The sequence below is a fragment of the Antechinus flavipes genome, chromosome 2 (genome assembly GCF_016432865.1).
Source record: "Antechinus flavipes isolate AdamAnt ecotype Samford, QLD, Australia chromosome 2, AdamAnt_v2, whole genome shotgun sequence".
Lineage (NCBI taxonomy): Eukaryota > Metazoa > Chordata > Mammalia > Dasyuromorphia > Dasyuridae > Antechinus > Antechinus flavipes.
Window position 1 is genome coordinate 552038666 of NC_067399.1, and position 14764 is coordinate 552053429.

The 14764-nt window shown below is 36.4% G+C and overlaps 1 protein-coding gene across 1 annotated transcript in view; it reads right to left on the reverse strand.

Moving 5' to 3' along the window:
* Positions 1-14764, reverse strand: part of ALDH1A3 (aldehyde dehydrogenase 1 family member A3) — a 49365-nt gene that overhangs the window by 8838 nt on the left and 25763 nt on the right. The window contains exons 8-10 of the mRNA XM_051980983.1: positions 11716-11818; positions 9410-9594; positions 2354-2518 (exon numbers count right to left, since the gene is read on the reverse strand). Of these exons, the coding sequence (XP_051836943.1) occupies positions 2354-2518; positions 9410-9594; positions 11716-11818 (453 nt within the window). The remainder of the gene's footprint in view (positions 1-2353; positions 2519-9409; positions 9595-11715; positions 11819-14764) is intronic.

Below are 14764 nucleotides of genomic sequence, written 5' to 3' on the forward strand. Positions count from 1 at the left end.
CTCATTACTGGACTCAATGTCCAAATCTATTTTTAGACTTAACATTATGTCTAGGCTGAGGAAATACTTTCCCAGGTTCCTTAGAAACTGCATGTCACAGGACAGTTAAAAAGTTGAGTTGTATGCCATCAGTGTACAGTAAGTAACCCATAAAAATTTCAAGACTAAAGTCTATAAAATTTTGCTGCCAGAAAGCCTTTGGCAGTAATTTACTCTTTTATGTTTCCCAATGGACACATTAAAAAAAAAAGGCAAAACATCCTGGGGTCTAATCATATGGGGCCAGATTCTCATCCTACATAAACTCTATAGAAATTGTTACAGGGATGCAAACCTGGCCCATGGTAACCAGATGCCATCTTGCTTGATATTAGAAAAACAGTGTTAGATTTACATCTTTGGGAGGTTCTCTTGCCTTTCCATCATTTCAAAATGATGACCAGAAGGGAAAACTTCAATAAGAGTTTTACAAGGGATGCATTCATTGAATAAACATTCCTTATAGGAATTTGGTTAGGGAGAAGGGAAAGCAGTATTGTGTGCTGGCTGATTACAGGGTCTTTGTCTTGTCAAAATCCAAAGCAATCACCTATTTTTTGTTGTCAGGATCACTTCCATCATGTAAAAAACAGGGAGTTCCCAGGATTAAATGTTTTCTAATTGTAGGGACTTTCATTTAATAGGTATAGCTTTCATTTTAAGAAATGTTAATATCAGTCTTCTTCACTGATATTTATGTAAAAAGCCAATGAAACTTAAAGAAAATTTTCACTGATATGAAATCAAAACACTTGCCATATTGATGAATGAGTGAGTATCAGTAGAGGATGAATAGCAAGCCAAGTATTTTTCAAAAGAATTAATAGGTTTTTTTAAAAAATTGGTGGGGGAGGATATATTTCCTTTTTTCTTTCTTTTCTTTCTTTCTTTTTTTTTTTTTTTTTTGCTGAGGCAATTGGGGTTAAATGACTTGCCTGGAGTCACAGAGCTAGGAAGTGTTAAGTGTCTGAGATCAAATTTGAACTCAGGTCCTCCTTACTTCAGTAAGTATCCACTGCACCACCTAGCTGCCCCAGGTATAATTCCTTTTATGTTGAATTTATTCTGATTAACTTTCAGAAATAGGAGAAGGAAAAAGAAGGGCTCACCTATGGTTTTAAACTTCATTCTGGACTTTACATACCTGAAGTTTTCTTTTAGAAGTACCAGTATTTACTCATTCAAGTTTAGTTTATTAAAAATCAAAGCATTATGGTTTGCCAAAAACAAAACATTTCATACAAAACAGTAACAAATATTACTGTATCAGATGTTCTTCACAGTAAAAAAAGTGATTTCTCAATGAAGAAAAATTCATAATCTGGTTGGCTAGCATTATTCAGGAATAAGATACTCCAGTATGAGAATTTGGGTCCATTAATTTCATAAACAGTATTATAAAAATGAAAGCTGGGTGCAGTTTGTAAAGAAACATTAAATGCAAATTTACATAATGCTATAAAATGTTTAAAAATATTTACTTGGGTACCGACATTTTAAAAATGGATTATAAAAATAAAAAATAATTCGGTTTTAGTCATGACGAAGGGAAAAGTAATTTTATTTTCCATAAAACTAAGCCTTACAGATTCTAAAATTACATGAAAAAGGTTTTAAACTTAACTAAGGAGTTTCCTTTGGAAATAAACAAAAGATTCAAAAACTAGGATATAAAGGGTGGAAGGATGTGGTGGTGGAATTTTAACCTCCTCATCTAATCCTCCTTCCATCCTAGCCAGAAATAATGTCAATTCTATGTGAAGTTTTATTGCTGAAAAGGTTAATTGGCAGAGAAAGTGATTTATGTAGTGTTTGAAATTGTTGAATTAGTAACAGATTATTGTAGTCTACTTTCTCCTTTTTTTGTAGAAAAGCATCTCTTGGGAAACACAAATCTGTCAAATGTCAATAAAATAAGATGGCCCCAAACTGAGTTGGCAATGTGGTATAGTAGGATTAGATTTGAAATAAGAGGAGTTAAGATTAAACTCTAGTTCTGTTACTTACTAGCTGTGTGATCTTGGCCAAGTCACTACAATTCCAGGCATAATCTATAAAATAAGAAGCTTCTTACTTAGTACCCTTTTAGTACTAAAATCATGATCCTTCTGAAACATGTTTTAGATGACAGAAAGGAGAAGCACTATTCAAAATTTACTTTTGTAACTAAGAGGAAGCAAAATGTTGAGGTTCCTTGGACTCAAGGAACATGTTCCCAAGTTCTGTGCTATTTGATAGATCCAAATCTCCAAGCCCACCGAGCCGACAGAACACTATTCCTGTTTTCCTATTAACAACATTCATGATAACCTACCTCTTCTTTGGCAATTCGCATGTTGTCTGTAACTTCTGAAAACACTGTGGGTTTTATGAATAGCCCCCTATCTTCCATGGCTGAGCCCCCACATTCCAATTTAGCACCTTCTTTCTTTCCACTCTCTATCAGGTCCAGAATTTTGTCAAACTGCTTTTGATCAATCTATAAAACACAGAAAAAAGGAAATTAGAAGAGAATCCAGGCTTCACTCAGGATCAGCATGGATCTAATGGTCTTAGTATTCAAAAATATTATCCAACCTTTAAACATTTCTGCAAAGGCAAGAATATTACAATTTTGCTAAGTAAGAAATGGAATTATCTCAGCAAGAATTTATTGAGCATCTACTATGAGCACAGCATTGTGTTAGTCATGGGAAAAGGGAAATGAATAAAAAAAACCAGACTACCCTGGTTCTACCCTCCCAGTAACTTTTGGAATTTGGAACTGGAGTTAGAGGAATTCTTAGGGATTCAAATTCAGTCCCATACTTTACTAATGAATTTGAGTCTCTTCCTCAAGATTTTTCTACGTAACCATGCTAAAGATGGAATCCGAACTCATGACACTCTCAGATATGGGAGCTGGCTGCCTCACTATCTATATACATGCCTAAAAAGTATATCGCCAAGGAAAGCGAACTTATTCACAGCATTCATAATTTTTCCATTTGCTGTAGCTGATGGTTTCACATATGGATAGCACAGTGCTGGATGTTGAAGAACCTCTCTTTTCTTGGTATTGTTTGTCAGATCAAAATTAGCACAAGCAGCAGAAAATCAATCCTTGCTTGCTGTATTTCAGCCAGAGAAGCTGCAATGGGTACATAACCATCTGTGAACAAAATGTAACCCACCACTTTCCCCTCCATTTTAGTCTCGGCTTGAGCCGTTTCAAGTTAAATAATTTACCATCAATGTAGTAGCTGACTTTAATGCCATTTTTGTCCTCCTTGAAGGTGTCTAGCAACATTGCTAAAAAATAGATCATATTAAAAAGCATGGGAGCAAGCCCACGGCTCTGCTTTATTCCACTGGGGATTGGGAAAGTTGGAAAGCATCTTCCATTATGCAGACCCAGTGCAAGCATGAGCCATAGAACTGTTGGACACATATACCCTGATGCTATTTTGGTCTTCTTTGAGCATGAAAAACAAAAACCAACCATGCATATGTGTATTATATAGGCACATACTATACTATACATATATATATAATTAATAATATTGGCTATATAATATCATACATATGTGTATAGTGGTATCCCCAAATTCAAACCATGTTTCAAATCCCATTCCAATTTCTACCCTCTCACTTCATTGCACTTTACACCTACAGTGGAAGAAAAATGATTGCTATAGTTTTTATTATTCTGGGCTCCACTTTCCACCTAAAGAGATGGAAACAATAATCACACAATACTACCAGTGCTTCTCGAAAAGCTGTGATAATCAATGGCTTTATGGCTTCACTTGCCCTCCAGTCCTTGTGGTTTTCCAAAACCTTCTTTGCTGACATTACCCACCTACCTCACCCTTACCCCTACTAGAAAGTAAGCCAGCTGCTGAAAAAGATTATTTGGTTTTGTATCTCTCTATCTCATCGCTTAGCATAGTGCTTGGCACATAGTAAACACTCAATAAATGCATTTCATTCATTCACAATTCTCGCACATGTGGACAAACTGAAATAGAGATGGGAGAAATCTTGTAATCAGTCAGGGAAATTTGAAATTGAATATTACAGCTCTTGGATGGCCATTGATCAAAGATCTAATTAACTTTTTTTCCGAAAATAGGCCTAATTTTCCTCTTCATTTTGGCTTTGTAGACACAGCTTTAACATATATTTGTTGGTACTAATATTTTATTATTTTGGACACAGTAATGAGTTTAACTTGAAATATGTTAAAAATGAGTAATAAAAAGCAAACCCAATAGCCCATTCATGTTCATTTTTTTTTTTCTGTCACAGAAGAGTATATGAGTCAATAATCAGGGGCATATGCCCAAAGCTCCTAATCTTCATAGATAGTCTCATTAAAAACAGATTCTCTATTAATCTCTAGTTGAATAAGTTCTCTATTTGCATTCCAGTCCCGGTCTCTGGACAAAATAAGTATGATTCATGTTTTAAACAAGAGAGGTTAGATTTGGAATCAGAAGACAGAGGTTGAATTCCTACTCTCCACATAATAGCCCTTGAGGTCTTTGGCAAATTACTTAATCCCTTGTGCCTCAGTGTTCTCATCTGTGAAATGAGGACTAAAACTGGATTAGTCCTTTTACAGAGTTGTTGTGAAGATCACATCAGATAATTCATGAAGCATATTATGCCATCCATAATGATTTTTATACTGGCATCTCTTCAAGATCAGTGGTTTCTAAAGGTTATTGACAACATTACCAAAAAATTACCTTTTGCTAGAATCATGTGATATTTTCAGAGCCCTTACAATCAATTTTATAAGTTTAGCCTCACCTGAATCTAAAGCCATGATCCAGTCAATTTGATTACTCTGTCCCAAGCTCCACCTACACTTCCAACATCCTTTGCCTTTGCTACAGATCCTCCCTATGCCAGGAATGACATACAATCCTCCATTTGGAATCTTTGCTTTCCCCATCCCTATATCCTGGATTCTCTCTCCCTCCTTCCATCCTCCCCACGGTTCACATTGCATATACAATTTTCTTTGAAAGTTATTTTTGAATTTTGGTCTCTCCTTACTAGTCAGTGAATCTCATGGAGGCAGAACTTTGTCTTATTTAATAGTTTATTTCTCCCAGCAACTAGCACAGTTTAAAAAAATACAAATGATGTGTATGATTACTGACTGTCTACCTAATTCACCCTAGTAAAATCCATCTGTTTTTCAAAGCATGCTTCTTAATGGACATCTCACACACCGAAAATAAAGTCTCCTGGCGTTAGTGGATGAGCCATTGTTTTAAGTCGTAGAGCTCTCTGGAAAATTTCAACTTAAGTTAAATGCTGCAGGCGGTGGTACAAAAATATGAGATCCCAAGGTATTAGATTAAAAGACCACTATCAACTCAAGATGGGGAGTAAACTGGAGCCCAGACAGGCCAGGTGGCTTGCATATTGTTTATCTGCCTTGTTGCTAAGTTGCCGGATAAACTTGAATAATTTTTAAGAATCTGAATGAGTGCTCTGCCTCTGGTGGACACCAAACTAGATCAGTTAGCCTCTTTACATTACTGAGTCTGGAATATTTAGACAGCTGGAACTTCTTGCAAAGCAAAATCTTATTACCATAGATGAAAAGACACATGAAGGAAAAATCCAACAGTCTCCTAGAATAATATTCTTGAGTTGGACTATTTAAGTGAGCTTTGAAAAACCGAGTTTAGCAACACCATCAGACGGACTCATGAAATCAATACCAACTTTTTTTGGCTTTGTTCTTCCAAAAGACACAATTAGGCCAAGGATTTCTGTCATCTTTCTCACACTAAAAGACCAAATATGTTGGAGAGAAAGAAGTTTAAATCATAATCAGGTATAAGACTTTCCTTAACACAAGGGATCAGTTCACATCTTTCTGCAGGAAGCTTGATTATCCCTAATGTGGTGGTTTATTCAATAATCTCTTGTGGTTATGTTTCCATCTCATTTGGAAATTAAACTCCTGCAACTCGTTTGATGGCTTATGGGTTACTAACAGCTGTACTTCATAGGGGCCATACTCATGGAAGCAACTGGGAATGAGTGAATACAGGCAGAACATAGTAATCCCAGCCCACAAAAGCTGTCTGGTAATAATGCCATAACCCTATTAGCCTAGGGGCAGGGGACTGGTGCTGAGAACAGAAACAAATCACAATATTCCTTTTCAAAGACTTCCTTTCCATACCCTTAGCCAGAAGGATGTATATCTGTGGAACTGCTCAAAATGACTAATAGATCTTCACTTATTATTAATTCAATAAACATTTGTCAAATGCTTAGTATTTGTTGAGCACTAGGTTAGGTTCTAAAGAGGACACAAAATTCACAGAATTGATCATTGGATCACAAAATAACAGATCTACAAAGTACATTATCTCTCCTCCTTAAAATAAATATCCCAATTTCTCTCAAGAGCACTGCCATTTTCCTGAATTCCTGACCTCGGTATCATGCTCACTCTTGCTCACCTCACATATCCAACCAGTTGCCAAATCTTGCCACGATATTTCTTGAATGCATCTCCTTTTATCCCTTGATAACACTGTAGCTCAAAATCTCATCTCACCTCCCCTGCCTCATTATTGGTCTCCAGTCTCTTCTCTCTCCAGTCAAGGCTTCACACTGCTTCCAAATGGATAGTTCTCAAACGCAGACCTGACCATAATGCCTACATACCTCCAAAATTTCAGTAGCTCCCTATTGTCACTGGCATAAATTACAAAGCCCCCAGCCTGGCATTTAAAGCTCGTTACAGATTGGCTCCCATTTATCTTTTCTGTTTTATTCCTTATTCCTCTCATTCACACCTTTTCCATCCTCAGCAAATGGGTCTGCTGGATATTCACTATCACCTGCTTCCATGCCTTTGCAAAAGTTGTCCTCTTGCATCTGAAAGAATACCTTCCTTCAAAACGAGACTTTTCTTGATTTCTCATTATTAGCATTCTCTACCTCTTAGAAATATTTTTATAAGGATCTTATATTTATATTCTTATAGATGTTGTATCCTAGTAGAAGATGAGTCCCTTGAAGAGAGATATTGTTTTGTTTCATCAGGACCTAGAGCAAACCTTAATATGTCGTAGATGCTTAATAAATTTTGAACATTTATTTTGGAAGAAAAAGACTTAAGGGGACATATTGTCTCTAAATATTTGAAGCGCTGTCATGTGGGAAAAGAGCAGCTAGGTGGCGCAGTGGACAGTGGGGTCAGGCCCAAAGTCAGGAAAGACCCATCTTCCAGAATTCAGATCTGGTCTCAGACACTTACTAGCTGTGTGATCCTGGGCAAGTCACTTAACCCTGTTTGCCTCAGTTTTCTCATCTGCAAAATAAGCTGGAGAAGGAAATGGCAAAAAACTCCAGTGTCTTTGCCAAGAAAACCCCAAATGAGATTACGAAGCATTAGACACAACTAAAACAGGTGAACAACATGTGGAGAAGGGATAGATTTACTCTGCTTGGTCCCAGAGCAAAACCAGGGGCAGGAGTAGAAGTTACACGAACCAAATTTAGACTGGATTTAAAGGAAAACTTCTTAGTAATTTGAGCTATTATTAAGTGGAGTGAGCTACCTCAAGAGATCGTAGATTTTTCCCACTGGAATTCTTTAAGCTGAGATAGAATAAAAACTTGTGAGTCTTCAGGTTTATCCCAGAGAGGTCTCTTATTCAGGTTGCATTGGATTAGCTGGCCTCTGAGGCCTTTTTAATACTGAGTTCTTTGATCTTATAATTAGGCTATTAAATATAATATTTCATTTCTCATCTTCATGCCTTTACACCAATGTCCCCTACACCTGTACACTTTTTCCTTCCTAATGCCTCTAAGGATCCTTGGACTCCTTCAAGTATCAGATCAAATATAGACAACCTGAAGCTTTTCCTAATCTGACTAGATGCTGGTGCCCTTTCCTTTAAACCATCTGGTACCTTTTTCAAAAAAATAAATTATCCTGTATATGTATACACTGTCCCTCCCAACAGAACATAGGCTCATTGTGTGCATAAATGAAATAATTTTTAGCTTGATAAATCCCTAGTACTTAGACTAGTTCCTGGCACATAGCAGGTATTTAAAAATGGGTGTTGACTGAATAATATAGTTATTTGAAAGAGGACTGCTTTAAGAAGGAATGAGTATCCCCTCATTTCCAGTCTTCATATAAAGATTGGATGATCACTTTTCGGGGATCTTGTAGAAAGAATTTTTGATTAGGTCCATATAATTTCTTTTGATTTTGAAATTCTATAAATAGGCAGCTAGGTAGCATAGGAGTTAGAATATGGGATATAATAACCTGAGTTCAAATCCTGTCTCAGACATTTACTATGTGACCAATTCTATCTGCCCTGATTCCACAGCTATAAAATGAGTATAATAATAGCACCTAACTCACAGAGTTGGTGTAAGGACTTTAAAAATGTTTTATCAAAGAAGTTTCACAGCACTGTTTGTGAATCCTCATTTTGATTTGGACAGGACCAGCTTTTAATAAACATTTACCTATGATTTGTCATCCTGTCACTGGTGGTTAGAGGCTAATCAGAAGACAAATCAGGTTGTTGTTGGTAAGGTCAGTTCCATCTCAATAATGCATGGAATGGCCAGTCTAGTATCTCTTAAATATTTATCCATCTATTCTGCTTTATAATAGCAAGAAGGTGAGACAGGATACAGATCATGGAATAGCTTATTAAACCTTGTAGTTCGTCATCTCCTCTCGCCCTATAAATAAAGCCTTCAGAGACATGTTCACTAATGAGTCTTTCTACTCATCGGGGAACATTCAGAACAATGGGGAAGCCTTCAGACACTGAACTTATAGTTTCACATATTCACGGTGCACCCTGACAATTCATCATGGCTCAAATTACTTTTTGTTCCCTGTCTTGGATTGGCTACTGCTACCTCCTGCTGAAAGCCTGAGCAGGAAGGTCAAACTCTTCTTTCCAAGAAAAATGGAGATTACTAGACCTTTCTAGTTGATGATAATCAAGGGTTTTTCATCTATTTTTGTAAAATGGTAGACTTGCGTGGACTATTGAGGTTAATGAGTTTCTCATTAGGTTAATATTTTTAAATGCATTAAATGAAATACACAGGGCTACAAAAATATATTGAAATACAGTTTTATATCTGCATTTTATATATATATATATATATATGCTGTATATAAAATACTGTGTGTGTATGTATGTACAACCCACATTCATGAATCTTCAGTTAAAAACTTCTTATGTAGAAAATGTAGGTAACTGGATTCTTGATTAAAGTCAGAGCTTAATAGTCAAGTACTCTCTTTTGAGTAGTCTTTACCCACTGAAAGAGAAAGCAGACACAAATATACACATAAAAGTACCTGTGGCCCTTGTTCAGTCTTGACATCAAATGGGTCTCCAGTGAGTCTTTTCTTGGCATATTCCACGCTCCGCTTGACAAATTCAGGGTAGATCTGTTCTTCCACAAACACTCGGGAAGCAGCTGTGCAACACTGGCCCTGGTTAAAGAACACTCCCTGATGGGCACACTCCACTGCCAAATCCACTAAAAAAAAAAAAAGACCCAGAAAAATAATGTAAGAGAGACAGAAAAGGAGGGGGAAGGAGAGAGAAGCTGTGATCCCATAAACTAGGACCAACTACCCTAGCAAACTGTTGCCTGAATTGTGAGCTTCATCAGAGCACAGGCCCTGTCTTATCCCAGCATAGTATCTAATTAAAAGACAGAAAACTGCTCTTTATCCATTAGACCCTTAATGTTTATTATACTGAACTATTTAGGAGACATCAAACTTACTTTAGTAGGTAACAATGAGAACTGGCATATTATTTGTATGCTAAGCAATACTTCTAATATAACTAAAAACACTTTAAATAAATATTCCCCTCAATCTTTGTTTTCAAACACAATATAACTCTGCTTAGCAAAGTCTTCAATGGTAAAATGCCAAAGAAAGTGGCACAGATAGTTTCCTGGTTTCTCAATGGAGAAATGGGACCAGATGTTCCAAGGACTTACTTCCTCTCTAGTCAGAATATAGAATCAGTCCTTTCTAACTTGAAAACTGAAACTTAAAAAGTTTCCACAGAGCAGCATAGCTCCAGAACTGCATTTAGGAGCCTCTGAACATGGAAGCAACATCCTTCTGCAGGCCCCTGCCTTAAGTCAACTTGAAATACTCCTATCCCTTCTCTTATAATGAATTCCTCTTCTGTGCTATTGAGAGGAGCTGGAATAGTGGTGGGGGAGGGAAGAGAAGAGGGGGGGTGGTCTACTCTGCTACTTTTTAGCTTTATATCACGCCTGTGATTCCAATTATGTCAAGAATTAATTATATGGAATTTCACAGACAACAGTCTAATACAAATCAAAGGCGTGGTTATGACTATTTGACCCTCTCCCCAATAGTGGGAGGGGTGGGAGGAGTAGGAGGGAAGGAAGCCCTGAATGTTCAGTTTAGTAGAAAAAGGAAAAGCTGAGATTCATGAACCTGAAGCAAGAGTCCTGTAGATGTTTACTTCTATACTCCAACTTTGAACCACAGGCAAGTGAAAGTTGAAGGTGGATATAGAAACATCAGCAACAATGGCTGCTATTATAAGACACAGAGTGGTCTCCAGGCAAAATTTATCTCCACTCCTTCCAGCTTCCCCCTTCTGTACCCTCTCTTCTTGTGGTGCCTTCTTCCCCTCACTTAATGTCCCTCCCTAAAATCTGCTCTTTGAAAAGGATTTGAGATTGGGCAGATACACAATACTGAGTCAGAAGTCAGGGTTATAATTTTTCCAAGAGTATTTGCATTTCAAACTTTGTCTCTAATCGTGGAATGAAAGCCTTTATCCCCTGGTAAAGTAATTTCTGGCATCAGTGAACACAGGGAGTAGGTTCTGGGAAGCTGATGGCTTTCTGCTTCTCCTAAAACTATCCAATGGAGGAGAAGGAAACCATTGACCTTACAAAGAATTGTTAAAGTTCCATGGAACCTATTTTCCCTTTTTGACTCTGGCTCTTAGGTGTTGAATTGCTGCCAACAACAGAGCATTCTTCTTTAGCATTTGGGGATGTGATGTCAGGTAAACAGACTTCTCTGATGGAACTGAAGTGAAAAACGTGACAAAGTAGAGGACACTAACCTACGTTCAAAGTCTGCTTCATACATATAAGAGGCTATGCAGCCATAGACAGGATACTCTCATCTGCAATACCTGACCTGTCAGCTGGGTTGTCAGAGATCAGGAAGGAAACTCTTTGTAAACTACTGTATAAATAGAATTTATATAAATTTTTTATATATTTATATAAATATTTTTATATATGTAAATTTATTTATTTATATTTTTATGTTTATTTACATAAATATAAATTTAGAATACTGTATTTCTGTAGAATACAGGATAGATAAGTTATTACTATCATGACTGTCATATAGCATGCCTAAAAGTTGTAGAAAGTCAATTGGGGATTAGACCTAGCTTACTACCTAGATTCAGAGACTTTCATTCACCTTACAGATCTAAAGGGTTATTGTAATGGGGAATTGCTAAAATTTGGATCTGACCTAACAGGTACAAGGAAAAAAATAACAACTTATCTAGCTTTCTTTAAGAGAGAATAAAAACACCATTGGGAAAATCTCAAAGACTTCGGACACTAAAAGATACTCACAATCAGCATCAGCACAAACAATACATGGATTTTTCCCTCCAAGCTCTAGAGTTACTCTTTTAAGATTACTTTTAGAAGCAGCTTCTTTGATGAGCTTTCCAACCTGAAAGTGAAAAGGACAGGTTTAGACTGGTCTCAGCATTGACAGAGAGTAATAAAGGAAATAAGAGGTTCTAGAAGTCAAATATGAGTTAACAGTGTGATATGGTAGCCCTTCAAGCTAATACTATTGTTAGCTGTAAAAAGAGAATAAAGCAGATATCGAACTAAAATTAGTCAGAAAGTCCTGAATTCAAATCTTGCCTCTGAAACTTACCAGCTGTGTGATCCTGATAAATAATTTATCTCTAGCAGTCTCAGTTTTCTCATGTATGAAAATGAGGATGATAGCAGCAGTGACCTCACATGGTTCTTGTGAGGATCAAATGAAAACATATTTATGAAGCCCAGTGACAATTTTTAAGTGCTATGTGTTAGTTATTATTATAATCCTGCCCTGGTCAGATTATACCTGCAGTGCTGTGTTCTATTCAGGGTATTATATTTTAGAAAGGTTATACACAAGCTAGAACACATTCAGATGGGAACAAACAGTATGGTGAAGAACAATCAATACTATGTACTCAATGATGTCCTGATGCCAGTCTGGGATTTATCAGTTTGCTGTCCCAAAATTGAGGATCCTTTTCAAATTCTCCTCTGTTACCCTTTCATCAAAATTTACTTGGTCTGTCAATCCTCTTCTCTTATGACCTTGTTCTCTAATTAGTTTCATCAAAACTAATATTTCAGCCTTCCTACTTTTGTATTAAAAACTAAGCTTTTAGGAAGGAATGCCTTAACCTAATAGAATGAGTATAGCACAGTAGTACAATGGAGGTAATATAATGGAGGAAGCCCCAGACTAGAGTTAGAAGACTCATCTTTCTGAGTTCAAAGTAGATCTCAGATCCTGGGTAAGTCACTTAAGTTTGTTTGCCTCAGTTTCTTCATCTGTAGAATGAGCTGGAGAAGAAAATGGCAAACTATTACAGTAGCTTTGCCAAAAAAATCCCAAATGGGTCATGAAGTCAGATACAACCAAAAACAACTAAACAGCAATAAAATAAATGGAATGAGTGATGGTTCTGAAGGCCTGTCCTACTGAAAAATGAATAGACTGACTCTGCCTGGACCAAGAGGGCAGAACTGGGACCTCAGTGGAATAATGAAAGTTGTAGAGAGACAATTTTAAAACTTGATATAAAGAAGACACTTCTGACATTGGAGCTATCCAGTGGTTAAAATGGTCTGCCTCCAAGGTGTAGATTCCATTATGAGAGGTCTATTGGTAAATGTTGAATGGCTGTGTGTGTGTGTGTGTGTATGTAAAAATAACAGGGAAATGTTTTTTTTTTTCTTCAGAAAAATATTGGATTAGATGGCATTTAAAGGCTCTTTCAACTCTGATTCATTGCCTCTGAGGTATCCTTCCTGAAGGAAATCTCAGCTAGCTAGGTAGCTTAGATATAGAGCTATTAGGACAGTCACTTGTCTTCACAAGAATTGACTTTGCATATTTGTGCATAGAAGGATAATTATAGCAGGCTAATTAATAATAACAGGTAAAATTTAGGATAACTAATACTCAATGCCTGAAATAAGTAAAATTCAAAATACCAAGTGAGGGAACAGTGAATGATGAAGGCAGCTGAACACAAGAAAAGGAAAAAAAAATGCAGAATTAGTTTTTTTTAAAGGCAAAATCCATGCAAAAAGCCTGTCCAAGACAAATGACTTAGATTATTCAACTCTCATATCCTGTTTATATTTAAGCATATTTTCGAGAAAAGGATTTTCCAATCTGCCATATTAAGTAAAAAATACAGACTAAACAACTAGGAATAGAGGAACTGGTTATCTTATACTCTCTGAATAAAAGTAAAATCCTTGAGAATAGGGATTGTTCCAGTTTTTTGCATTTTTATTCCCAATATCAGGCATATAAGAGTATCTGATGAATACTTATTGATTGATTATCTTAGAAGTCATTCTATGGAAATGCCTTCCAGGTTATATAACATTTAGCAGTAAAGTATGATCTCCTAAATATAACAGAAAGTCAATTAATCCAACCAGTTTCTTTATTAGAAAGGCATAAAACTTAAATATAAAATATGAGGTTGTAGGTTTGTACACAACCAGATCATGTTTACATTTGTCTTTGTCAGGAAAAATGGTCTTTTATCAGGATTGGGGAGCAGTATAACTGCATTTTAAACACCAACATGCTCATGGGAAGTGGCCCAAATGAGATTTGAAATAGTTCTCAGGTGAGAATATTTCTGCATAAGGAGAGCCAGTGAAAGAAAAACAGGGTTTGCATAAGTGTGTTATTTATGGATGGTGTCTAGGTACATTCTTATGGTGTAATGCACTTAGGGTGACATAAGAAAGAAGAAATAAATCACAGAGCTACAAAATTTTGCTTCTAGATATAAAATAATTCAATGTATTATCAAATTCATCCTTTAACATTAAAATAGTAAAAAGTAAAAGCACATTTTCATAATATCATCATCACTAGCTACCTTGTTGGGTAAAAATAATTTGGATTTTTCTCAGAAATTCTAGTCCTGTGATGAAGCTGATAAAACTATATTTAAAGCCTTTCCAATCAGGCACCAGTTTGATTTTCCAGACTTATTTCACACTTTTGTTCTTCATGCTCTCTACATTCCAGCCAAAATGGCGTCTTCACTTCTCCTCAAACTTGGCACTGTCATGACTTTGTATAAGCTGTCCCCCAATCACAGAATGTCTTCAATTCTTGCCTCCCCCTTTTGGAATACCTCACTTCCTTCAAGATTTGGCTCAGGCATTACCTCCTACACAAGGCTTTCTTCATCTCCCTAGCTAATCTCTTTGCCCTTAAGTTATGATGTATTTATTTATTTATTTGTGTGTACTTGTAATCCCTGGATGCAATGTAAGCTAGAAGGTAGGAACTATTTTTCATGTTTTGTTTTTGCAACTCTAGGCCTGTAAGAAACAGTATGGCATAATAGAT